This window comes from Solanum dulcamara, chromosome 11 (genome assembly GCF_947179165.1).
Source record: "Solanum dulcamara chromosome 11, daSolDulc1.2, whole genome shotgun sequence".
Classification (NCBI taxonomy): domain Eukaryota; kingdom Viridiplantae; phylum Streptophyta; class Magnoliopsida; order Solanales; family Solanaceae; genus Solanum; species Solanum dulcamara.
This window is the reverse complement of record NC_077247.1, coordinates 49,509,815-49,536,965: the sequence shown is the minus strand read 5'-3', so window position 1 is coordinate 49,536,965 and position 27,151 is coordinate 49,509,815. Positions and strand designations below refer to the sequence as shown.

The window sequence follows — 27,151 nt, the reverse complement described above, 5'->3', positions numbered from 1 at the left end:
TAAAAAAGGTGGGCATGCTTTTCATCCCTTTAATATTTGCCTTTATCATCCGTGTTCTTTCTTGACTCTTTTTTCTTTTTCCATTTTCCTTGGAATCCCTTTTGTATAGTCACACAAGATGTCAGAATTAACGCAGTTGTTAAATTTTTGGGTATAATGCTAGGACATTCAATACACACTGATTCAATTAATTTGAATTCACACTTCATAACATTTACTATTTTGCAAAAAATTTCTTCAATCGATCTCTAATTAAGAGTAAAGAAATTTCATTCATCTCACCACATCTCGTTGATTGCAGTTATATATTAATTGCATACATCTTCTATTATGGAACTATTTGAAGAAAAAACTTTTCCTTTTTTACTGTTATTTTGGGAAATATTATAATTCCATAATATTATGGACCTATTATAGATAGTTCACAATAGGCAATCATCATAAATATTTGGTTTGCATAAAATGATGCGCTTTTCCCTCTCGAGTCTTGGGTACGGTCAAGGCTGCAACAATTACAACTCATATCAAACAACAATAATATATTCGATATAATTGCACTGTTGAGTACAACTGTATAGAAAAAATAGAATATACACATATCGTGTTCATACCTTGTAAATAAGGATAGAATATACACATACTGTGTCCAATAAACCCTCGATTCAAGAAGAGATGAAAAGGAAGCAATAAATAACAAGTAGCAACACCAACAATATAACAAGATAAATGAAATGGAAGAAACAAACAGATCTAGACTTTTAAGTGAAGCATGAGTTTCACTAATTAAAATTTTAAAAAGCCACGTTATGTTTCTGTAAAAAGAACCTAGCTAATCAAACTCCTTTTTCCAAATTAGAAAGTTTCACACTAGCTACCTGTATGTATGAACAACGTAACACCATGCAAACACTAATATTTGGAATTTGCTGTACTTTCCCTGAAAGTGAAAAAAGTTTTGTAGTCAAACAAGCTCTATTCGTTATAGTAGGATCTAGTTTGCAATAAAGGAAATTAATTATCTCAAAGTCAGTTTATCCCACTATCCAAAATTGACGGCAAAAAGTAGAAACAACTACTACTGTAGATTGTGGAGGATCTGAATGACAACAACTTTTTAGTATATTGACTTACTTCCTAGTTTAAAAAACAATGACAATATTGGGAGTATTCGAAAGACTTCGATAACTCAAGATTCATACTAGAAAAAAAAAGTGTGGAAAAATGAGGCAAATCTTGGTCTGATCATTCAATTCGCTTCAATAGACAAATATAATTTTATAGTGAAACCAACTTCATTATTTTCGTGTACCCATCTAACTGCCGCACTTTTGAATGTTCCACAGGATCTAATTTTTTTCGTTTTCACCCCCTGTGTTTAGAGCTCTGACTAAATTCGGACCGCGCATTGTAGCCTATTGGGGGTGACGCTCCCAACAAAATTTTATTCATATTCAGGCTCGAAACCTCTAATTAAAAATAAAATAGTCTCACCACTACACCACAGACTGCGTTGGTCAATGACCTACTCACTATGCATAAAGTTAATACATCTAAAAACAAAGTTCTTCTCTTGTGAATTTGGACATCTGATTTTAACTTTGACATTTTAGAAATTTCAATAAAGAGGATTATAAATCAATTATTTTCAGTGTTATTTTTTAAAAAATCGTAATTAAAGAAAAATTCTTTTCTAACTTTCCAAATAGTAATAATATCATTTTTGGATGCTTCTAATTCGTAGAATTTTTTATGCTGCCCCTGTCATTGACATAGTAGCAAAGTTCACAAATATCGAGAAACCTGCTCAATAAACTACTAGTACTATACTACATGGTTTTAAAAGTCTAATTAGAAATGAGTGTTGGAACTTCTTTTATCTTCTATCTCTCAGCATTTTGTTTGTTCCTTCTGAATGAACTTTGACATCCCAGTTAATGGTTTCTTTTAACATTCATTTCCCCGTCTTTTAGCTCTTGGAACCATCCAACTTTGACTATGCAAAATTTCTGTCTTCTTGAGGTTGATGTCAATGGCCAAGAAATATTCTTGGTGGACAAGGTACATACTTTTTACTATCATGTCCTCTTTCCTACTGTCAATTCTTGGTCATTGTCATTGAGTTTTATCAAATCCAAGTTCTTGTATTGAGTGTATATTTTTAGGGACTAAAAATGCTGCCTCTTAAAAATCTTGACTGATCATCTTATATCTATGTTTTTTTATCTTCTGCAGACTATTCTTGCATCTTTCTCAGAAAGATTAAGAAAACTATTCAGTAAGTTGACAGGGAAAACAAGAAGGCTGAAACTAATTTTCAACAAATTTCCAGGAGGTGCTGAGTGTTTTGAACTGATTGTTAAGTTTTGCTATAATGGTGGTAGGATAAAGATAACTCCTTTTAACATGTTTCAACTGCATTGTGCTGCCAATTACCTTGAAATGAATCAAGAAATGCAGGGGAAACCAAATTTGGTCGAACAAACGATTTCTTTTTTTGAAAAGATTCATTACATGACATGGTCTGAGCTGATTATTGGCTTGAAAAATTGCCAAGAATTGATCTTTTTCATGCCATCTTCATCTTTACTTCAAGAGTTCTTGGATTGTGTGGTAGGAAGGCTTGAACTACATTACATTTCTAGCCCATGTGCATCTTCTACCGACAATTCGTCCATGCAGTTTTCAGGTGACATTAGTACAGAAAGCAGGGGAATTTACACTTCTCAAGCAACCTGGTGGTTTACAGATCTTGGATTCTTGAACCTTAATATGTTCAAGAAGATTATAGGCACAATGATTTCTAAGAAATTGGATCATCATGTTATCTCTTCATTCCTATTTTATTACAAAAGAATGAAATGTCCAAATGCTTCATCAGTTCAGAAATGCAGAATCATTGAGACAGTAATTAAATTCCTTTATTCTCTTGATAGCAGCTTCATGTCTATCAGAGGTCTATTTGACATTCTTCAGGCATCAGTGACCTTAAAAATGAGCAAATGTTCAGTAGGAAAATTAGAACATTTAATTGGCTCCCAGTTAGATAGAGCTAAACTGGATGATTTGCTTGTTCCTTCTCCAGCTGGTAAAAAAATTGCTTACAATATCAATCTAATTCTGAGGTTGCTGGACATATTCCTCTCCAGTAGCCGCGAAAAATTATTGATGTACCAAGTGAAGAAAGTTGTTGAGTTAATTGATCTCTATATCATGGAAGTGGCACCTGATCCTTGTCTTAAACCTTCAAACTTCTTGGCATTGGTCATGGCTATGCCGGATATTGCAAGAGAATCCTATGACAAAATTTATACTGCAATGGATATGTACCTCAAGGTAAGATAAAAAGTGCTTTTAAACTACCTGCAATTACTTTTTAAGTGAATTTGTTTGTGTAAACATTTTTTTACTCTTATAGTGCATAGAATTAGTTAAACTCTTGATTTTATAACAGGTACATATTAATGGTTTATGTGAAGAAGAAAAGATAAAGATATGTTGTGTGCTGAACTATGAGAAGCTCTCTGAAGAAACTCTGAAGGAAGTAGCTCAAAATGAAAGCTTTCCAACTTGTGCATTAGTCACTCTGCAGAACAGGCTCAGATATTCAGTCACAAGGACTTCAAATTTTTCTTAAATACTTGGTGATCATATGAATCAATGTAGTCTTTGAAAAGCAAGCAGTGCAATGTATATATTAGTCTTTAAAGAGCAATATATGTAAGGTGTTTCTTAACGGCTCCTTTTGTCTCAATTTATGTAAGGTGTTTGACTTAACATAAAATGAAAAAAAGACATTTGAAACTTGTAATTTAGAATAAGCCAGAGAGGCTATTAATCATCTTATTAATACTAAAATAGAAAGTTTAAAAGTACATTGTTTCTAATAAGTAGAATAGTATAACATTCTTTTTTAACCAACTTAAAATGAAAAACATCTAAATTGGGATGGAGGGAGTATTAATCACCAAAGTCCATACTAATATCCAAACATTTCGAGAGAGAAAAACCAGAAGGAAGGTGAGATGTTTTTATCAAGCTTTCATGAAGCTTCTCTTTGACAGTTAAGACCCTTACTAGTATGGAGGAGTAACTACCTGAAGGAAAAAATAAACTATTTTCATGGATATTTTGATTCAATCAATGAAAATAAGAAATATAACAGTGTTTTCACACGAAAAAATTAGGAAGTTTCCAGATATTTTAGTGGGTGTTTTTTTAGTGAGCTAGTTCGACGGGACTGAGTGGAATAATGATGAACATAAATTTCCCATTGATGTTCGCAGTGGAAAAGCTTACTAGGAGTGATAGAAAGAAAAACAATTATCCAAGTATAAGATTTTTGTCTTTGTCTAATCTTGGAGCCAGAGAAGTTGATTAATAAATTTGGTGGATGTTTCTAAAGAATAATTACACAGAGTACTGAGCCAAGACTTTTTCTAATACAGAATCTCCCAGCGACTAATGCGGCTTATTACAAGCACAACAATTGCGGGGCTCGCTAACACTATGCTTTCAATATTGTTAATTACCTAGGTGTTACAGTTTCAAGGTGTATGGAAAGTTCCATTTTTATAATCTGGGGCTTAAATTTCCTTTGAACGATGTGTGTATCAACGACAATGAAGAAACAATCAGAAACAGTAATTAATTATGACTCTTGGCCTAGAACGTCCTAGCCGTGACCGCGTGAGAGGGAGATTGGAGCAACAGCAAACACCTAGACATGTTTTGCTTCCTGGGCTGCAGGAAGTAGTAGAAAAGAAATTGCATGAAGTTTAACTTCTTCATATTAATAACTCATGAAAAAAATGTCAGAAGAAATACTCTTCTTCATCTATCCATTGTAGTTGTAACATTATGAAGATGAACATTCGAGAAAAGCTAGTTGTAAGCTACGGCCACAGATTTATTTTATTAGGAGTAAACTCGACTTAATTTTCTAATAAGAAAAGAATTGCTCCGTGTGTTGCATTATGTGAATCAACCTATAATTTAAGAAGAAAATAAAGACTTTTGAAATGTTTATTCTTAAACATGTTATAGCATTTGCATAGTATAGAAAAGGTTTGAAACGTGGAACAGTTAATACTAATAAAAGTTTCTCATCAAGGTAAACTAAACAAGTTACTATGTTAAAGAAGCAAATACAAACACGTAATAGAAGATGATAATGATTGGTACCCCAAAAGGGTTTCGATCTTTGAGAATTTTTTTTAATTCTCTTTTTTTAAAAAGAAAAAAGTGGTTACATTTTCAACAGGACATGCCTTGTTGGAGAAGGGAGGGTATTAAATGAGAAGGGAACTTCAAAAATCAAACTCTAGTAGAACCAAACATCCTTGAAATTAATCAAAGAATGCATCTTGGTTTTGTCTTTGGAAGTTTCCAACGACAAACATCTTTGATAATTGTGATTTCTCTTTTTAGGCGCGCTTCCCAGGCTATCGGACTCGGTGTGCATTTATGAGTCAACAAAGTGATAAGCCTTTGGGAAAATTTCAACAAATTTTTGAAGCATAATTACTTTGTCATTATATAAAAACTGTAGCGAATTATATAAACGTTATATCCATGAATTATTTGTACAGTAAAATATACAAACACTGTGAATTGTATAGCATATTATACAAATATTGTACACGAATTGTATAGCGAAATATACAAATGTTATACAAAAACTGTGAATTATATAGTGAATTATACAAACGCTATACAAAAACTGTGAATTGTATAACGAATTATACAAATGCTATTGTATAACGAATTATACAAACTCAGTACACCAATATAGCAAAATATACAAATGAATTATAGCAAATCTTAGCAAAATAATGATAATAAAATAAAACTATACCCATATGGAGTAATAAACTAGTAATGTTTGTCATCTCGTGTAATTTCCCTAAGCCTTTTGGACGTATCATCAAGTATAGGAAAAATTATGTAACACAACAAATTAAGGCGTTATATTTATTCCAAATAGCAGTGTGTAATTTAGAAAAAAATTACATAATATATTGATAGTTTGAGGTTTTATAGCACATACATGTACATATAGTTATTATTTGTGTGAATATAGCTAGGTAGAGATGTTGTTTACGTGCAAATACACTTATTAAGATTGCAAACACAAGATATTTCACTATCATATTATGCGTTCCAATACTGTGTGTTCCACTACAGAGATATTGTAAATGCATGTATATATTTATTATGCGGATATAATGTATTTCACTGTTGTTATTATGTGTAGGAATAAAGTATATTCCAAACTATGTTTAAATGATACACAACATACATAAATTTTAATGCAATAATTCAGACATATTAATAGAGACCGTATCATAATCTTTGCATCATATTCATATGCAATCCTTGTAGAATTTGTCTAACTAAATTCCTGCACTATTATGTATTTTTCCACAATGAGAAGTGGAAAAGAAAAAAAAAACTACAGATTTGGGCCTTGCAAATGACTGGGCCAAGGCCCTTACAATGAAATTGGGTCAGATGTAACAGTGTCCAAAATAGAGTGATCAATTCACGATAAGTTTGATTTTTCTTTTCTTTTTCTTACTTTCGCCGAAACATCACGTAGACGTCGTCGTTCGGTTCGGTGTCCTCCCCTTGTAACAAGATGAAAGTTTAGAAAAATTGATTGATCCTCTGAAGATTCTTCTTCCTCTTCGGGTTTACTTTTTCTTTATTTTGAAAGGAACAGATTGAAGAAAATGTTGGAGAAGATCGGATTACCTTCAAAACCATCACTCAGAGGGAATAATTGGGTAGTTGATGCTTCTCATTGTCAAGGATGTTCTTCTCAGTTCACTTTCATCAATCGCAAGGTTTGATTTCCATTATTTGTACTTTTTCTTGACACCCTTTATCAAAAATATGATGTTTCTCGATACCCATTAGGCAAATCCCCAAGGTTTTCAGTTTTGATCACTATGGGGCTTCATTCTTTAATAATCATATGTTAGATCTTAAATATAAGTTTTTGATTGAATTTATATGTTGTTATACCCTTTTATGTTCCCATTGACTTAATTGGAATGTATTGTCAAGTATTATTTGTGGTACTCTATAGCGGAGTTGTAGCAAAAATCTTACCTTTATGTTATAACATTGGTGGTCGATTCATATACCCTTTTGGGTCCATTAATATACACTAATGGAAATGCTTATCTCTCCGAGGTTCAGTGTTACAGCAGAATGTCTATAATTTTGTACCTTAGTCCTGTATGTTTGAGGTGTTTCATATTGCTGAAGGACTCTTGTAAACATTATTCTCAACGGAATGATCTTATGTAGAATTCGAAGTATACAGCTGATCCTCCCAAATTTAGTCCTGAATAGCGTGGCAATCAAAATACTTTTGCCCATAAGAAGGTTTATTGAGAGAAAAGAGAGAGAATGGGAAAGACACGGCGAAACTTATATTTTAGGCTTAGTGGCAAGACTGAAGTGCTCGCCTACTCTAGATTTCTGAATCCTTTTACTTGGATTTGTGTAGAACTTTGGATGTGAACAAGCGTGTTCAGTACATCTCCATCTTTGTTCCAGCTCCACCAATTCTCAGGAAGAAGATAGTGATGCATGCAGTATGATACTGCTTCCGTTGTACTCCACCATCTGTTTAGGATGCATTATACAAGAAAATAAGCTTGAAAAAATATCTGAGACCTTCCAAGGTAGTAAAGTCCCCAAGAGAAAGAACAAGGCAAACCCAATAGCTCATCGTTCTCCTATTTCAAGGGAATATGAACCTCTTTCTGCAATGAATTGGGAGCAAGAAATTACAGTCTCTTTCATACTTTATTGTACTTTATCTTTAGTAGATTTCTTGATTTCCTCTAGACCAGCTCAATTAGCTGATGATATTAAACTTTCTCCACCTCCTCATCTAGGTAATGCATGTCCTTTTGACTCAATTGCTTAGTGACGCATCTTGTAGAGAACTCTATTGTATTCTAAATATAGAGGAATCACCTGACTTGCCACATTAGTGGGTTCTATTTCACGCTGGTCCTCCTCCAGTAGAAAAGCCAATTTTCTAGAGTTGAAATGGTGTGCCGTATAGGCAGTAAATTTATCGGAAAATCAATCTATTTCATCCTGGTTGCAAACAGTTTATACATTTCTGTTTCATTGTTACGTAAACTGGAACAGGTGTTTGGACAAGAATAGTTGCAACCAATCTTCTTTAATGTTGCGAAAAAGTGGTCATTATGGGTGTTAAGATGGAAATCTATGGTCTTCCCAGTCCCCCCCCCCCCCCCCCCCCCTCTCTTGCCTCCCAATAACTTCCCTTGTTATCTGCAATATACAACTTTCATTCACTTGTGCTCTTATCTGCAATTGTAGTTATTGGAGAACAAGAGGTTCTTCATTTGTTTCTCTAGTGAATTTCTTGACCACAAAGATGCTACTATATAATAGGTTGTTTCTCTAGCATATTTCTTGACCTCAAAGATGCTACTATATAATTGGTTATCTCCACAGTATGTAGTTGGTTTTAAAGCGTTCATAACTTTTAGTAAATGGGTTTAATTGTTTGTAATTTTCTCATAGCTAATAATCCAAGAGTAGAAACATTTTTGTGTGCTATTCATAGTCCAAACCATTTGTCCAGTGGAGCTGCAATTGAATTGAGGCATCTATCAACCCTGTTTGAAAAGCTGGAGTTAAAATACCGTTTGCTGAATTGTTTCCTTTTGTATTTGCTGATAGATCAATGTTAGCAGGTTATGTTTCTTGTGAGAACAATGAACCTTCTCCTTTTTGATATAATTGGAGAGCAAATTATGATCATTACAGCTCAAATATTGAATGCTTTTTCCCCGTTCCCTCCTTCTTGGTAATATCTGAGTTCTGATTTTCTCAAACTATTCAGTAGTGGTTCAACTCAATTATAATCTCTCTCCAAACAAAATTCATACTTGTTGTCTGGAATTTTTGTTTGACCTGGAAATTTTCTTGCTGCTTCCAAACAAGTGTTTGCAAATTCCCTTCCTAGGAATCTAGCTTTATGTTGTGAAGCCTCTGAATTTTTTGCATATCGCTGCCTAAAAAACAATCCTCTTCAGTAGTGGACTATATGGCATTCTTTGGGCTGTGAGAATAGGTTGCAATGCATTAGGTAGTAGTTGAAAGGAGTAGTTAACGGACATGCTTTTCCAGCTTGCCTAGAATGGTTTCTTTTTTCTAAGACGCAACATGTTGAAGTTGATTAGTTAGGTGTGGCTGCAACTTTTCTTTTCTGCCTTACTGTCCTTCTTTTAATAATGGCATTTTTTGCATTTGTATTGTTGAAATATCAATATCATCTTTATCTCCTTACTACCAAAGCTATATATATGATTTTATTCTCCCTTCTCCTGTCTCTTTGTGCTTGTTTGAATGGAAATATGAATATGGTAGGTGTTTGGTTTTTATTTTCACTTGTGTTGTGATTCACACCTATGAAATTTCAGCATCACTGCCGGAGGTGCGGGGGCATTTTTTGCAATAGCTGTACCCAGCAAAGAATGGTGCTACGCGGACAAGGGGACTCACCAGTGCGTATATGTGAACCATGCAAAAGATTAGAAGAGGCTGCACGATTTGAATTGCGATATGGTCACAAAAATAGAGCGTCAAAAGGTACCGAACAAATAACTGGTTATACTCAGTCATAGTTACTGTGCTAATAGATAGAAATGAGCTACTGCTTGTTTTAAAATACAAGTGTTGTCTCTCATAGGGAGCTCAAGACTTGCATCGAAGAGTGAGGATGAAGTTTTAAATCACCTTCTGGGTAAAGAAAGGACCTCAGATGTTCTTTCCCGTGATCAACAGTCAGCAAGCACTGCATCAGGTTCAAATGTTCTAGATTTCTCTGGTAAAGATGAGGCTGGAGATGGAAGCAGTAATCAGACGGAGCAGCAGGCTGAGATGGGTTCCACTACTCCTGAAGAATTACGTCAGCAAGCCATTGAAGAAAAACAGAATCATCGAACTCTAAAAGCTGCAGGTAAACCTGAAGAAGCTCTAAGGGCTTTTAAGAGGGGCAAAGAACTTGAAAGGCAGGCTGCTGCTTTGGAGGTTTCTCTGAGAAAAAATCGTAAAAGAGCATTGTCGTCCAGTAATGTCACTGAGATCCAGCAAGATAATGATGATGGCAAAGCGTCTGGTAGGAAAAATAAGCTCTCTTCTCAAATTACCGAAGAGAAGGATGATCTTGCTTCTGAACTCAGAGATCTGGGATGGTCAGATATGGATCTTCGTAGTGCTGACAAAAGGCCAGCAACCATGAGCCTTGAGGGTGAACTTTCTGCGCTACTTGGAGAAGTTTCTGGAAAGATTAATCCTGAAAAGAAAATTCATGGAATGGGCAAGTCACTGGTTATTGCTCATAAGAGAAAAGCACTCCAGCTGAAGCGGGAAGGGAAACTTGCTGAAGCCAAAGAAGAATTGAAGAAGGCTAAAATTCTTGAAAAGCAAATAGAAGAGCAGGAACTATTGGGTGATGATGAAGATTCTGATGATGAGCTTTCTTCTTTAATACGTGGTCTGGATTCTGATAAATTTGATGATTTATCTACTGGATATAAACCAGATTCTAGTTATGATTTTGACAACCTTCTAGGAACTGCTGATGATATTGGTACAGATGGGAATTTTGAAGTAACTGATGATGACATGTATGACCCAGAAATAGCAGCTGCATTGAAGTCAATGGGCTGGACTGAAGATGCCGCCGAATCTGAGGTTTCAGAAAAGCAATTCAAACCTATCGATAGGGAAGTGCTACTAAGTGAAATTCAGTCGCTGAAAAGAGAAGCCGTTAGCCAGAAAAGGGCTGGTAATACTAAGGAGGCAATGGAACTGCTGAAGAGGGCAAAAACACTGGAGAGCGAGTTTGAAGAACAACTAAATAATGGTGAAGAGGATGTTAGAAAGTTCGTTGAAAGGAAGGACAAAGAGCACAAAGTAGCACCAAAGAGTAAGTCTGTGATCCAGAGAGAGCTTCTTAGTATTAAAAAGAAGGCTCTTGCTTTAAGAAGGGAGGGAAGGTTAGAACAGGCTGAAGAAGAACTGGAAAAAGGCAAGATTCTTGAGAAGCAACTTGAAGATATTGATAATCCACCAAAATTTGTGCAGCCTATTGCTGGGAATAAGCTGGATGAAAGTATTGCAGATGTTGATGATGGAGATGAAGAGGCAGAGGTTACAGATCAAGACCTGCATGACCCAGCTTATCTTTCATTGCTTAATAATTTGGGCTGGCAGGATGATGAAAAAGCTAATGTTCCATCTGTGTCATTTCAAGGGGAAAATAGTGTTTCTCATCTTAGCGAGTCCCTAACTAAGGAAGCTACGAGTAACATCCAAGCTCGAGCATCTAAAAAAAGTAAAGGTGAAATCCAGAGGGAACTTCTGGGCTTGAAACGGAAGGCTCTCACATTGAGACGCCAAGGAGAGACCGAGGAGGCAGAGGAATTGATGAAAGCAGCTAAAATGTTAGAAGAACAATTGGCTGAAATTGAAGAATCTATGTCTAACCCAACTAAGTTAAATGAGCAGAAAGAACGTATAGCTATTGATTCTCCGCTTGACAACCCACAGTTTCCTCCATCTGATTCACTGAAGAGTCCAATTGAGGATATGGAAAGCAAAGTTACTCGTACTCCGGAGAAACCAGAAGAGATCTCTCAATCAGATGAGAAACCATGCATCTCTGAGGTAAAAACTGCCCAGGAAGTTAATTCTCAGCTTGATCAAAATTCCCTTCGTCAAGATATTCTGGCTCGCAAGAGGAAAGCAGTTGCCTTGAAGCGAGAAGGGAAAGTGGCAGAAGCCAAGGAGGAACTTCGACAGGCAAAACTCTTAGAGAAGCACCTTGAGGAGGAAAAGACTTTGAGTACTAGTAGTTCCACAGTCTCAGCAGGTCCTAATACCTCGCATGTTGGACAAAAGGAAATTAGTCCAAACAAATTTCCTAATATATCTCAAGTGGGACAGAAAGAAGTAAGTCCCAGCTCAGGTCCAAAGCCATTGTCTGGACGTGATCGGTTTAAATTGCAGCAAGAGTCTCTCAGCCACAAACGACAAGCACTTAAGTTGCGAAGGGAAGGTAGGACAGAAGAAGCCGATGCTGAATTTGAATTGGCAAAAGCTATTGAGAGCCAGTTGGAAGAAGTGTCTTCACAAGGTACAATGAAGTCTACTGACCCCACAGCTGAATCAGCAGAAGATGTCAGTATTGAGGATTTTCTTGATCCTCAGCTTTTCTCTGCTTTAAAAGCAATTGGAATTGCAGATACCTCTGTTGTACCCCGTGGCCCTGAAAGGCAGGAAACAAAAAAACCTATAACTGGCGATACTGATAAAACTGGCACTATGGCCTCTCAAATCCCTGAAAGACCAGAGCCAAAACTATCTGAAGCACCTGTATCTGAGGAATCTTCCAATGAGAGAAAGCATTTGGAAGAGCGGGTAAAGGCAGAGAAATTGAAGGCGTTAAACTTGAAACGTTCTGGAAAGCAGACAGAGGCCTTGGATGCCCTTCGAAGGGCTAAGATGTTTGAGAAGAAGTTGAACGCTTTAGCTTCGTAACAATGAAGCTGGTATAGTGGTTGTGTTTGGACAGGTTTCTCACATGGTATAAACCAACAATAAGCATGACTGGAGTTGGGATAACGGACTAGGTACTTGCCTCATTTATGCTGGTTTTAAGTCATTCCAATTGATGAGTTCAGCGAGTGAATGATCAGAAACATTAGAAAAAACCATTTGCTTGCCCTGATGATGTGTTTTGTATTTTGACATGTATAATTGTTCTATTTTCTTGAGAATGAGATTATAATACTTCATCCCCAATTTAGAATTGGCTGGGGATCCTTGTATTCTACTTGATTGCTCTTATAGGATTTTTCATCTTTTAATGCAGATCTAATTAAACAGTGATATAGATGAACAGTGTTCTAAAAAATAAAAACAGAGAACTTCAAGGAGTAGAAAAGGAAGGAAGAAAAAGTAGTAGTTTCATTTACGTAAGGACGATATATAGGACCCCAACATTAACTGACTCACCACAGCATAATTGCTAAAACAGTTCCCTCACCTAAGGAACTATGCCAGCTCATACAAAGATGGCTATTGTGTAATTAAACAAAGTATACTACTGTCACACCTCACAGCACAAGTTACTTCAGCCACTTTCAGTTTGCATCATCTTTCATAGTGACAATGTCGGTAGCTATTTCTTCAAATACGATGGCTCTTCCAAAGCCTTATTTACTGCAGGACATTATACAAGTTTCAGGATATTGAAAACAGATATACTATATTTTGTTTCTTTTACATTGAGCTTCATGTAAAAACAGGGATAATGAAGCATGGCATTTCAGGAAAGAGGAATGGGTTCAAAGAACAAGGAGAGTATCCGATCCTTTGTCTCACGATCTGGAATACCAAATCCATCTCCATACTGGTAGATGCATTGAGAAATCCTAGCAAGATTCATTGAAGTTCTTCTAAAATCCTTTGAGAAGGATCGGTCCTTTAGTATGTCTTTGTTCATCTTCTTCCAGGTCTCATCAATTAATTTCTTTATGTAGTTTCGAGCATTTTCTTCAGAACTCTTAGAATCATGCATGTAACATTGGATCGATTTAAGATGATCTCCTTTCTTGGTTTCATCCTGAACAAAGGTAAAAAAAAAAATGAAACAACTTTTGACTTGTAGAATCAGAGATCATTAAGGAACTTACTGATCAGGCACAATTATTTTCTTTTTATAAGCATAACTTACAGGGGAAGTTTCCAAGTCATTTAAAAATCGAAGAATTAGCGAAGGTGAGTAAATGATGGTAGGACAATGCAGTAAGCAATCCAATTCCTCCTCCTTTATGGGTTTTGTGATGCACAAATAAGCATGCATTATTAATACAGGACCGGTGCTTGTTATGTAGGCATTTCCCAGGAACTCATTCAAGCTTGGTGTATGTCTTCTCTGATACCACTTCACTTCCAATAAGTAAGCTTTACACAGGTTAGCCCACTGAAATATTTGGTCCACAACATGTCAATATAAAATTAGGTTGGAAATTCAAGATAAAACTAGATGTTAAGAAAAAATTTTACTACCTGCTTCCTTATATGTGAAATTATGCTGAACCCTTGTTCTTTGAGAATATCATAAGCCAGTTCATTCATGGAGTTGAAGAGAGCTAGGAAGGTGATTTTCATGTATTCAGGTAGTTGCTCTATTGCATTGATGTCCCATCTTCAGAACATGTAACCACAATAAGTATATGCCCCGTTTCATAAATAATGAATTTGAGATTCTATTCCACCCCACTCCCATAACCACAATTACTATTCGTGTATTTTAACCTGTTGTAGCAAGTAAACTATCTTATTTATTATGGACAGTTACCTATAGTTATCAGGGGCAGACCCAAGGCAAGTTCAGGGGGTTCATCCGAACCCCCTTCGTTAAAAAATTATACTGTATATATAAGATAAAAATTTTAATTTATGTGTATATATTTAACATTAAACCCCCTAAGCATAAGCCAAAGGACTAGCTCAGTGGCAAATGGGGTTCAAAATTTTACCTTAGCTTGTCGCTGACACGATAGTATAAAAATTGGAGAGAGGAAAAGACGTAAAGCATGTGGACAAACCTGTCAACAATATCAGTAAAGAGCTCAAGTTCATCCAAGGTACCATAAACATCAAAGATGTCATCAATTGTCGTGAGGAGAACAGAAAGCTTTGTTGAAAACTTTCTGCAGTATCCAAACTGAGGATTAGGAGTGAAACCAACAGCCCAGAAGAAGCCCTCCACCAATCTGTCCCTCACAAAGCTCACCTTCTTAACAAGTTTAATGTTCTTATCCCACCTGCGTTATAACCAGATCAATAGCACATACCCTCAAGCAAAATTCTCATTATTAAGAGGATACTATAATAAATATTAGTAATGTGTTTGGTATTGTATTTTATGAGAAAGTCATCTTCTGGCATTCAGTTACCTGAAGATGTCTTCCATGAAAAGGGGAAAATTGACTTTCCATATATACTATGTGAGTATAGTCATTTTACTTATAACTATCTTAACTTCATACTACTTGTTCCGGTTAACACTTGAACATTATTAATTTTTTAGTAATCAAGATTTTCATCACAACACTTTCCACTTTACTAATATTGATATATATATATATATATATTCTTTTTAGAAAGTACTTTTCACTCACCAACCAGATATCTAAATACATTTTTCTTAAAAAATGACTTCTGCCGTATCAAATAGTGTTTTAGTGTATTCTATAGTGTTTTCACTTTCAAATGTCATATAGAAATCACCCCTCACCTTGACATTTGTTTTAGTTCCTCCAAGTATGTAGCTTGCACCATGTTATAGTCCAACTTTGCAAGTTCAAGTAGAAGAGGATTCATGTTCTCTTTTTTGTGATAAACTTCTATAAACGATCTTGCTTCTAGTCTCTCCATCCTCCAATGCACTGGCATTTCTAAAGCATGTCTTACTTGCTCACCAAGATTCTGATCCATCTTCTTCGCAAGGCTTTCAATGAGATAACGAGTGGCGAAATCTTGAGCCTTTTCCATAATATTTTCACCTTCCATAGAAAGATAGGAAGCTTCATACAGACTCAATAGCCCTTCAGTATCCTCCACAAGGGCTGTTTTGAACTTTCCTTCCTCATTCATGAAACTGCAAAATATCTCTGCCAAAAAAAAAATGGAACTACATGAGGATAAACACTAAAGCATGGATTTAGCTATCAGATCACCTATAAGATAACTACGTGTAATTAGAAACATGCTACAACATATAAGTGTTAAAATATATCATCTTTATATGATCAGAGAATATATCATTTTTATTGTCTAGCTAATCCGGATTTGTGTCCGGAAGTACTATTTTGGTAGTAAAACGCTCCTTACCAAATACGACTACCATTCCCAAGCCTTGAACCTAAAACATCTAGTTAAGGATGGAGAGATACTTACCACCTGAGACTTCAGTCCAGTACTTACTGCTATGTGTTATATTAAAAACCTTTAGACTTGCAACAACTAAAAAAAAAAATGGAAAATTTGAAGTACCTTGAGGAACATGATACCCTTGTTGTCTAAGCAGTCGGAATTTTAAAGCTGTAGCATACAAGTAGTCCTCATTATGGTGATCTCCTTTATTATAATTAACGTATATTTGCTTCAATACTCTATCAATTTCTTCCTCAAAGTGATAGTATATTCCAAGTCTTTGCAAAATGTCAATAAGCTCAAGTTGTTCCAACGAGTTTGTCATTGTTTTCTCCAACATCTTTCTCACTTCTTCTTTTAGTTTTTCAGCTCGTTCACAATATTTCTCTTCCTGCATGATAAACAAGTTTGTCACTAATTCTTTTCTTCCCAAAAAAAGATATACAAGAAATAAAGTAAAAGAGAGAAAAATTAGCACATACATCTATCGTGATGTAAATTAAGTTTGAAATGTTGAAAATAAAAAGTATAGGACAATTTTTTTTGGACTTACAGCGTACAAGTTGGGTCGTGATTGGACATAGCCATCCTCCCAAATGCTAGGTTTGTAGTTTCCTGACCTCCTAAAATCCATAGTTGATAGGCAACCTTCAAGCATGTAAGCAGTTTCTACAATAATTAAGAAAAGTGACCCACATTTTCAGCTTTTATAAAACAAGTGAAGTAAAGAATTCTCACATTTCAAACCCCACTTAAAAAAAAAAAAAAAAAACGAAAAACACGTGTAAGGTAAAAAAAACCTTTATTTCAATTGATGAAATAATTCGATGCAATAATTTGAATAAAAATAATAATTATGTAATGAACTCTTATTTTATTGTACCTTTAGGATAAAACAAAATAAATAAATTAAATGGATCGCAAAATCAAGTGAAGTAATTAAAGAGTTCTCACATTTCAAATCACAATTTCAAAAAGAAAAAACATGTGTAAATGTAAGAAAAAATCTTTATTTCATTTCTTATATTCTCAACAAGTTGTATAATTGATGAAATAATTCGATGCAATAATTTGAATAAAATAAAATAATTATGTAATGAACTCTTTTTTTATTGTACCTTTAGGATAAATAAATTAAATGGATCACAAAATCAAGTGAAGTAAAAAGTTCCCACGTTTTAAATCCTACTTTTGAAAAAAAGGTAAAAACATGTGTAACCTAATTTCATTTCTTAAATTCTCAACTAGTGTCTAATTGATGAAATAACTCAATGCATTAATTTGAATAAAAGAAAATAACTATGTGATGAACTCTTATTTTATTTACAAATTTAGTATAAAACAAAATAAATAAATTAAATGGATCACAAAATCAAGTTATATAAAAGTAATTTCCCACTTGTCAACTTGTTACTTCCTCCATTTCAAAATAAGTTTAACTTGTTATTTGTTCCAAAATAAATGGTGTGCTATATAATTAAGAAGAATCATTTTTTTCCTGCCAAAATTACCCTTTTTAATATATGAAGTTGTACGTCATTAAAGAGCTACGTCTTTCGTCAAGACATTTAATTAAAGGTAAAAAGATAATAAAACTCTTCATATTTTTTCGGAGTAAGTAATATTTTTAAAAGGTATGTTCAAACTAAAAACATCACTTAAAGTCTATTTGAATTTATTTTTTATCTATTTTTATTATTTTAACTTAAAATTAAGTGCTTATAAGCATTTTTTAAATTTATCCAAATATTTTAAAAATACTTAAAAACTATTTTGACTTTAAAATAATTAAAATAAGTAAAGAGTTCTCACATTTCAAACCCCACTTTCAAAAAAAAAAAAAGGAAAAACACGTGTAAGGTAAAAAAAAACCTTTATTTCGATTGATGAAATAATATTTCAAACCCCACTTTCAAAAAAAAAAGAAAGGAAAAATACGTGTAAGGTATAAAAAACCTTTATTTCAATTGATGAAATAATTCGATGCGATAATTTGAATAAAAAATAATAATTATGTAATGAACTCTTATTTTATTGTACCTAAGGGAGTATTATTACTAACTCCGTCTCATATTAGATAGGCAATTTCAATTTTACACGGTGATTAAGAAATTATTAATATATTGAAAAATTTTATCATTTTGCTCTTTGTTTATATCAATGCAATATACATAGAGTATAAAAATAGCTAGTATTGGAAATTGTTTACATTCAAAAGGCCATATTAATTGTAGGAGTAAAATAAAAAAAATTAATTAATGTTATTTTGATTTAATAAGTGATCAAGAAATATGGGACAAACATTTTTAATAAGGTGCCCATCTAATATAAAATATTTTTAGTAAGATATTCATCTAATATAAGACGGAGGGAGTATTAACTATTGCTATTTAGAAAGAGGTTTAATAGAGTGAAAGGGTGAAAAAAATGAATTGAGAATCTTTAGAAGATGGTCGAAAGTTGATATGATGTCTGGCCAGTACTAGTAGGATTTTGTAAATTAATGCTATATTAAATCATCAGACAGAGAGAATTAATTGGTACTTGAGCTCAATATTAACCTTAATAGTTCTCCTTTCCATGCAAAATTAATGATTTTTTTGGGATGTCACACATGCCTGGGTAAATAACATTGATTAAAAGGTAATTTGTCCATATTATTCTTTTTTTTTAATAAAATAAAATAAAATTTAAAGCTAGAAATAGTTGGAAGATCAAAGGGTAATTTTGGAGAGTCCGTTCACTTTTATTTGTCATTATTTCTAAAATAGATTTTCATTTTTATTTGTTACTTTTGACGTATCAAAAAAAGAAAATTAAGATTAATAAGGATAGTGCTATGTCTATATCAATAATTGTTTTCTCCAAGTCAAACAGTGAAAAATAAAAATAAACGGAGGAAGTAATTAATTCATTTGGACCATAAAAAAATTATATCAGAAATTAATTTATTTTAGCTGGGAAGGCGTAATATTTAGAAGATCCCACTGATTAGTGTAGACTTCCAAGAAAATGGTGTTGTAATAAGGTATAATACGAGGTTAATTAACATACAATTAATTAAGACAGTTCTTTGAAGCTTTCTTTCTCTCATAATCCAAAGTTTAATTGATAAAGTCGCCGTACTAGTCAAGGTGCCCAGGACTCAAAGCAAAGCCAGGTTGCTTTACAATTTCCCAAAGTAATTAATTAACTCATCTCCACGAAAGATTTATGAAATGCTACATTTTTAATTAACTCATCTCCAAGAAAGATTCATGAAATGTTACATCTTAATTAATTTCCAAATCTCTTTCTTATGGAATACGCAAAGGATCCCAAATGTTCCATTCCATCACGGTTACATTCATTTAACAGGATTAATTGTTGAAAAGAAAAATATGTAATGGATTTATACGTATCTTTTACTATGATTAACTAATGTATATTTCGTACGCAACAATTATTACAACCTTCAAAAGTTTGTTGTAGGTTCTTATAGAATCGTCTAATTATTAAAATTTTCTCTAATGCACTGATATCAAATGTTTAATTATTTTTGTCTTTATAAAAGAGTGTTTAAGGGGAAATCGAAAGGAGAATTTTTCCATTAAGTAATACTATATAGTTTGATGGTTTGACATTGTCTAAAACAAAAAGAATCAAACTAGGAGTTGTGTTTCATTTGGGTGTTTATTTGGAATGTACTTTAGAAGTTCAAATATTGATGTTTTCTACAATCTAGTAAGAACTATGGTGCATTTTATTCGTATTTGAACGAATTTCCGTGATATATTCTTCTATGGACATAGTTCTTTGTCTTAAATTATGAAATATAATAAAATATTTTGCCTATGTTGATTAGGAAAGAAGAAATACTTAAGGAACAAAATTGTATTTATGAGTATGTTGAGGGTTCAAAATAAAAATATTAAAATTTGAAGAGGGCTAATAGAAATATGAAAACTAAAGAAGTAAAAGTTACAAGATCTAAAATTTAAATGACAAAAATGGAAAATAAAAAAGTAAAGGGACACGAACAAACTTTGGAAAACGGAAGTGTGGAAAAGTAATTACAAAAACCAAAAAGGGGAAGATAGAAATATAAAAAAGCTAAAGGCATGTGAAAATAAAAGGAAAAGAATATTTGAGTAACAGGCTATGATACCAATACTGAAATAATATAATGAAATGTAATAACAGATTTTAAGTTTTATGAATTCACGTTAAAAAGAAATAAATTATTTTGGTTATAAATATTTTAGCCACAATGGTTCAAATACTCTAATAATGTCTATTCACACTATAAATAAGTTTCTTTTTCCTAAAATTAAAAAATATTTTCATCAATTTCATTCTCAATACATTGGGAAATAAATAATTTCAGTAATTTTCATATTCTCATAAATTCATTCCTACTCCCATAAATACATACATGATCAAATATGTTATTAAGAAAACAAAAATACGTATCTAATTATTTTTTCTTTTTTTAAAATTCTATATAACATCATCCATTTCTTGAAGATCATATCAATTGCTGAACTTAAACGTCAGTACGTGATCATTAAATTTGTTCAAATACAAGTGGTTTATTTTGGGATGTAGTACTTTCCAGAAAATATGTACGTTCAAAGATGTCGGGCGTATATTTATTAGGTAAATATTTTTAAAAGTACTTCAAACTTCTATAAATGAGAGACTGCAGCCAGATCAAGATTACTATATATTTCAACCAATAAACTAGGGAGTACCACTAATTTCTCATAAAACATATTACAACATTTTGCAATGTCGGCTGCTTTCAACAATCCAAATGTTCTCAACAATATGGTACTCTATATTAAATCAAAATTAGGTATATATTCCTGGCAATGTTATGAAAGTTATTGTATATTTTTCGTGAAGAGTTTAAGTTATATCCAATAATAATATAAGAAAAGAATTACTGTATTGTACTATTTGCACAATTTAGTTAGAAATCGATCATTACTCTATTCTTGTAAAAAAGTTTATATGTAGGGAAAGTGGGTCCTCAAAGTGTGTATAAAAGAAAATCAACTTTATTTGAATTTAATTTCCGAATATATATATAGACGTACAGATGCATCTGCTTGTGAAATAAAGTGTCTATTTGAAAATAAAAAAAGTGTATTGTTCTCCCTATATATATTAACGAGAGTTTCCTACGAAGTGGTTAAGAAAAATCTTCAAATATAAATGCAAGCTTTATTAATTGTATACTGAACAAAAATATTTACATCTGTATATTTACGGATGATATGGATCTCCTAAAAAGAAAATCGATTTCACGCCTCAAACCTTTTCTTGATTTCTGACGGGAATATATAGACAAGGTTTGGTGGTCATAGATAGCAGGTTGGCCTCGACCACCTTTTCCACCAGCAAATTCAATTGATTTTCACAATATGGTTTATTTGTGGAGATATGCCAGTGGCAGAGGAGTACTTGAAGAATGGGATAGGTAAGTTCAGGGGTGCCTATGGTGCTTATCAACCTTTACTTCCTCTTGGGTCATGGAGCAACTAAAGATTCTTCATCATCACATGACTTAGCTAACATTGAAGGCATTATTTCTTCCATTGCTCAAATTATTCGCCTTTTGGGTGACCTTGGAAATGCATAATACTGGTTTCCAATTTGAAAAGATTGTTTTTCTTCTTTTCATGCACCTCACTCCAAAGAGATCAACAGTGGCTCTTCACTAACCTCCATGTAATTTGAATTTCATATTACTGATTATCAAGTGTAATGGCTTATGCTGGATTTTATGTCACCCATACCCTATATGTTCACAATCGACTTACAAGTCACTTAACAACATACCCACTCTAATTCCACAAGTGGGGTTTGAGGAGGGGGTAGGATATACACAGACCTTGCTTCTACCTTTGCAAGATAGAGAGGCTATTTCCGGTATACTTATATCTATAATAAACTGGTGGTTAAACCAACATTGTTGTATGGAGCTGAGTGTTGACCAACCAAAAACGCCCATGTTCAAAAGATGAGTATAGCGAATATAAGGATACTCAGATGGATGTGCGAGCATATTAAGAGCGATATAATAAGGAATGAAGTTATACAGCGCAAGGTGGGAGCAGCCTCCCTGGCGGACAAGATGGGAGAAATGAGGCTGAGATGGTTCAAGTATGAGAAGATGAGGTGCACAGATGCGTCGGTAAAGAAGTGTGAGAGGTTGTTGTAGCAAAAGTTTGGGGGGGGGGGGGGGTAGAGGTAGTAGGCCAAAGAAAAATTGGAAGGAGGTCATTAGACAGAATATGACACAACTTCAGCTTATTGGGAACATGGCCCTAGATATAGCAATCGTTAATGATGACAATGTTAGATCTACCATGAGATTTTATATTGGCAAAACTCATCGGTGACCCCCTAAAGTTGGCACCAACTTTCACTTAAACACCTAAACCAGGAGATGTTCATTTTAGACACTTGAGTAAGGGTCGAATGTGTCATCTTGACATTTTTTTGACAATCACCAAAATATATTAAATGTGTGTAATACACTCGTCTGACGTGTCAAAAGCAGAGAATGAAATAAAGACACGTGACACATATATATATATCAAAAATAATTATCAAATAATGACTTTTGAATAGAAAAAATGACCAATAATTTGATGACATGTGGCATTTTTTTTATCCAAAAGAAATAAAAATTAACAACTATTAACCCCCACCCACCCCGCCGTCATCTTCTCCAATCCCAACCCCTCCCCCACCCTACCATCATCTTCTCCAACCCACCCCCACCCCCACCCCTCCCCCACCCCACCAGATCTTCTCCTCCAACACTCACCCAACGCTATCCATATCATCTAAAGAGAAAAATATGGAGTTATAATGGCAAACGAAAATATAAATCAAATTGGGTCAAAAAATCCGACGAACCTCCATTTTTTTCGGCAAGATTAATACAAATCTAAAATTACTCACTAATTAACTCTCACCCCCACACCCTATCAGTGGTCTTCCAACACCACCCACCACACTGCCGTCTTCTCCAAAATTGATATGCTTCGTTGTTCGAGTTTTTTTTTTCGGAAGATGGTTAAGTCGTCGGAAAATCTTGACAGAAATCCGAACATAAAAAATAAACTTAAGAATTTAAAAGTAACAAGAACTAAAACAAGTAATTGTAAATATTGATGGATACATGTAACAATATTAAAAAATGAAAGAAGAAGAAGAAGAACAAAAAAAAATTAAGAAAAAACAGCTTCTACGCGCCTCAGATAGGTGGAAAGCACGCGAGGTGCCAACTGTGTAAAAAGTGTCAAGATGACACATTCGACCCTTACTTGAGGTGTCTAAAATGAACATCTCCTAGTTTAGGTGTCCAAGTGAAAATTGGTGCCAACTTTAGGGAGCCACCGATGGGTTTCGCATTTTATATTTGCTGAAAATAGTATGACCAATCCGCCAACCTACCTTCAGGTTTGACCTATTGTACTTTAATGACCCATTTTGGAACAATGTGTCGTGATGCAACAAAAGCCTTGCTTATTTTTGCTTAATATGAGTTTTGACGAAGTATTAATAACTGGTGACTATCGCAGCAAGCAATTTTATGCAATGCACATTAACTAGAGGAAGCAAAGAGGTCTACCTCTAGGAATTGCTTGATATTTTGAAGAATGAATCTAAAGCCTAGAATGAGATTCAGTTAACATGTAAAAATGGAACTCAATTGCTATAAGCAAAATATTTCTACGTTCAACTGAAGCATTCCTCAGGCCATATATTCTTCAATCTTTAAAGGCAATTCATAAAACTCACAAACAAATCCAAAATACATAGTTCAGCAGAAACAGTAGTGCAAAGTAAACTACCACATAAAACGCGTAACTATTGAAGTGAAGGCAACCAAAGTTTATACCGGGGTCGTGGTCGGGATTGGGATAGCTTAAATGCTTTGGCCAAGTTCACCAGCTCCTTTGCATCTTCAAGCTTAGAATGCTCAGCCAAGACATTGACTACCCTCTGCATTGTTGCATTATAGATAGAAACTTTTGAATCAATAGATTTCTTACACAACTCAAGTGCAAAATCAAGATTATCCTTGTCACAAGCAAAAGAAATGAGCATCTCAAATGTTGCATTATCCGGATAACGTCCATTTTCCATCATTTTCACATACCATCTTTTTGCCTCCTCCCAGTTTCTATCATCCACATACATTTTGATCATAATGTTATAATTGAAAGCTTTCGGGATGATGTCTTTCTTCCCCATCTCCTCAAACAGCTCAATCGCCTCGTTAACCTGATTACTCCCAACCAATCCTCGTAATCTTACGGTGTAACTCCCCAAGTCAGCAACAACATTCTTCTTTCGCATCAATACCCACAAATCTTCTGCTTCGGAAAACCTTTTACTTTCATAATAGGCGTTCAAAAGCGTATTGAAAGTCACTTTATCAGGTATAATTCCCTGCTTTTCCATCTCATCCATTACACTGACAGCAGAATCCAAAGAACCAGCTTTCCATAATGCCTTAATCAAAGTATTATAAGACACTACATCAGGCTCTATTGATAGCTCCTCAGGTAATTCCTGAAACAATTCTCTGATTATATCGTATTTCTCTGCCCTTGAGTAGGCCTCCAAAAGGGCATTGAAAGAAAAAACTGTTCGTTGACATTTTAGGTTTGGCATTTCGTCGAACAGTTTACGGGCATGTTCATGCATTTTTGCTGTACCATATAAGAGTATGAGACGGCAGACAAAGAACTCATTGCTAATTTCTGGGTATTGTTTTTGGTGCTCAAAAATGTCTTCGATAAAGGAAGAATTGTATTCAAGGCGGCGAATGGCGGTTCGATAGTTGGTGTAACGGTTTCGGAATATAGGGGATTCAGATGATTTTTTGAAGTTGTCAACAATGATTTGAAGCTCTTGTTTTTCGGGGAGTTCGGGTTTGGGCTTGGTGGATTTTAAGGAGGTTGTTTTTGGGTTTTCATTTTTCAGCTTGACGGTGACTTTGTGATTGCCGGCGAAGATCCCGTGAAGCCGGCGATAAAGGGTAGAAGAAGACGACATGTGAAGCGGCGTTGAATTGGAGCTTCGTAATTGAGGTTAAAACCATGGAACCATTTAGGAATCTGGGCCTGCTCCGTTTGAAGGCCCGTTTAGACCTGATATTGATTTTAAATTTTGTGAACACATGTAATTTGAATTTTTTACATTTATTTTTTATAGCTAAGTGTCATAGACATAACTAAATTATACATTTTTTTTAGTTTCATACCTAAGCTATTGGAAGTGTGAGTTTCATACATAAACTATTACTTATTAGTTTGAGAAACACATCTCAAAGATGTGTGTAATACACTTTTAATTTATATTTATTTTTTTATTTTATTAATTTTGTGTTAGATATGTACATATATTTTCCCAAAATCATATGTATATATCTAACACAAAAAGAGAAAAAAAAATTAAAAGTGGAGGGTTAGATGAGGCGGGGTAAAAAAATTTTTTAACTAAATTGTTATTTGAAGCGGAGGGGGGGAAGGGGAGATGAAGGAAAGAAATTTTATAAAAAAAATTTATAAAAGAAATTTAATAAAATAAAAATAAAAATAAAAATTTGAGGTGAGATGGGGTGGGGGTGGGGTGGGGGGATATAGTGAGCAAAAGTGGTGGAGTGGGGTAAGAAAAATATTTTATATTTTATTTTATAATTTTTTTTGGCCGAAAAATAATAATACTTCAATCTTTAATTTTAACTAATTCTAATAATTTATTTAATTTTTGTTAATGTGAAATATTTTGTCCATGTGAAGTGTGAAGTGACAAATTTTTTTAAATAAGAGAGAATGTAGTGCACACATCATATTGAGAGTGAAATAAAAGAGAGATGTATGTATCTCAAACTAATTAGTGATAGTTTAGGTATGAAACTCACGCTCCCAATAATTTAGGTATGAAACTAAAAAAGGAATGATAGTTCAAGTGTGTTTTTGATACTAATCTCTATTTTTTAAGTTGTATTTTTCTTATAAATATAAAGGCGAAACTCATCGTTGGCCCCCTAAAGTTGGCACCAACTTTTACTTAGACACCTAAATCATGAGATGTTCATTTTAAACACCTTATGTAAGGGTCGAATGTGTCATTTTGACACTTTGTGCTGACTTGACACATTGCGTGTGCTGCACCCATTTTAAGCGCGTGAAGAGTATTTTTTTAAAAAAAAATAATAATTATTTTTTTTGTTGTTCTTCTTCTCCTTCATTTGTTAGTTTTTCATTTGTTGTTCTTCTTCTTCATTTTGTTTTGATTATTTAGCTCAATTTTTGTTAATGTTGGGGTTCGTCTGCAAAACCAATCAACAATTTTAAAACTAAAATCATTCACCAATTCCTTAAGGATTGTGAATTCATGGGAAAACTTTTTCATCAGATTCACTTGGAGAAAAAGAAAGAGGGCTAGTAACTTCAGTTTTAATTTTGGGTTGAATTTCATGTTCATCGATTTTCGAACTTTCTTGAAGAGAAGTTGAAGAGTTGACGACACGAGAAGAAGAAAAATCTATTCCTCGATTAGATCTTCTTTTCTTAGAACCCCAAATTAACGAACAAAATTGATTTCCTCTCACTAGATTTTCGAGATCGAGTAGAATTTTTGCTACTTCAATTTCATCTTTAGAGGGATTATGAAGCAAAACGCAGTGTTTGTTATGCTTGATGTGTTTCATTATGGTTTGGAAGAGAGAAAATTGGGAGAGAAACAGAGCAGGAGAAGAAGACGGCGGGGTGGGGGAGGGGTTGGGGTTGGGGTGGGTGGGGTTGGAGAAGATGACGGCGGGGTGGGTGGGTTAATAGTTGTTAATTTTTATTTTTAAAAAAATTATTATTTGGATTTTAAAAATGCCACGTGTCATCAAATTATTGGTCATAAAAGTCATTATTTGATAATTATTTTTGATATATATATATGCCACGTTCTTTATTTAATTCGCTATTTTTGACACGTCAAGCGAGTGCATTACACACTTAATATATTTTGGTGATTGTCAAAAAAGTGTCAAAATGACACATTCGACCCTTACATAAGGTGTCTAAAATGAACATCTTCTGATTTAGGTGTCTAAGTGAAAGTTGGTGCCAACTTTAGGGGG

At 33.9% G+C, this 27,151-nt stretch overlaps 4 protein-coding genes across 4 annotated transcripts; 2 read left to right on the top strand and 2 right to left on the bottom strand.

The window, feature by feature from the left end:
* Positions 1–1,903: 1,903 nt before the first annotated feature.
* Positions 1,904–3,726, top strand: LOC129875161 (BTB/POZ domain-containing protein At3g22104-like). Its single transcript, XM_055950601.1, has 3 exons — positions 1,904–2,058; positions 2,233–3,333; positions 3,452–3,726. The coding sequence occupies exons 1-3, from the start codon at positions 1,996–1,998 to the stop codon at positions 3,632–3,634; spliced, it is 1,347 nt and encodes a 448-aa protein (XP_055806576.1). The 5' UTR covers positions 1,904–1,995; the 3' UTR covers positions 3,635–3,726.
* A 2,872-nt stretch (positions 3,727–6,598) lies between these two features.
* Positions 6,599–12,914, top strand: LOC129875159 (uncharacterized). The gene is made up of 3 exons (XM_055950599.1): positions 6,599–6,845; positions 9,477–9,645; positions 9,746–12,914. The coding sequence occupies exons 1-3, from the start codon at positions 6,732–6,734 to the stop codon at positions 12,598–12,600; spliced, it is 3,138 nt and encodes a 1,045-aa protein (XP_055806574.1). The 5' UTR covers positions 6,599–6,731; the 3' UTR covers positions 12,601–12,914.
* A 93-nt stretch (positions 12,915–13,007) lies between these two features.
* On the bottom strand, positions 13,008–16,693 carry LOC129875160 ((-)-alpha-terpineol synthase-like). The gene is made up of 7 exons (XM_055950600.1): positions 16,559–16,693; positions 16,126–16,396; positions 15,368–15,743; positions 14,676–14,894; positions 14,134–14,272; positions 13,799–14,047; positions 13,008–13,687 (listed from the first exon to the last, which is right to left on the bottom strand). The coding sequence occupies exons 1-7, from the start codon at positions 16,661–16,663 to the stop codon at positions 13,391–13,393; spliced, it is 1,656 nt and encodes a 551-aa protein (XP_055806575.1). The 5' UTR covers positions 16,664–16,693; the 3' UTR covers positions 13,008–13,390.
* Positions 16,694–23,708: 7,015 nt separating this feature from the next.
* On the bottom strand, positions 23,709–25,147 carry LOC129873204 (pentatricopeptide repeat-containing protein At1g55890, mitochondrial-like). Its single transcript, XM_055948248.1, has one exon. It carries the CDS (start codon positions 25,066–25,068, stop codon positions 23,875–23,877), a length of 1,194 nt encoding a protein of 397 aa, XP_055804223.1. The 5' UTR covers positions 25,069–25,147; the 3' UTR covers positions 23,709–23,874.
* Between the last annotated feature and the right edge of the window lie 2,004 nt (positions 25,148–27,151).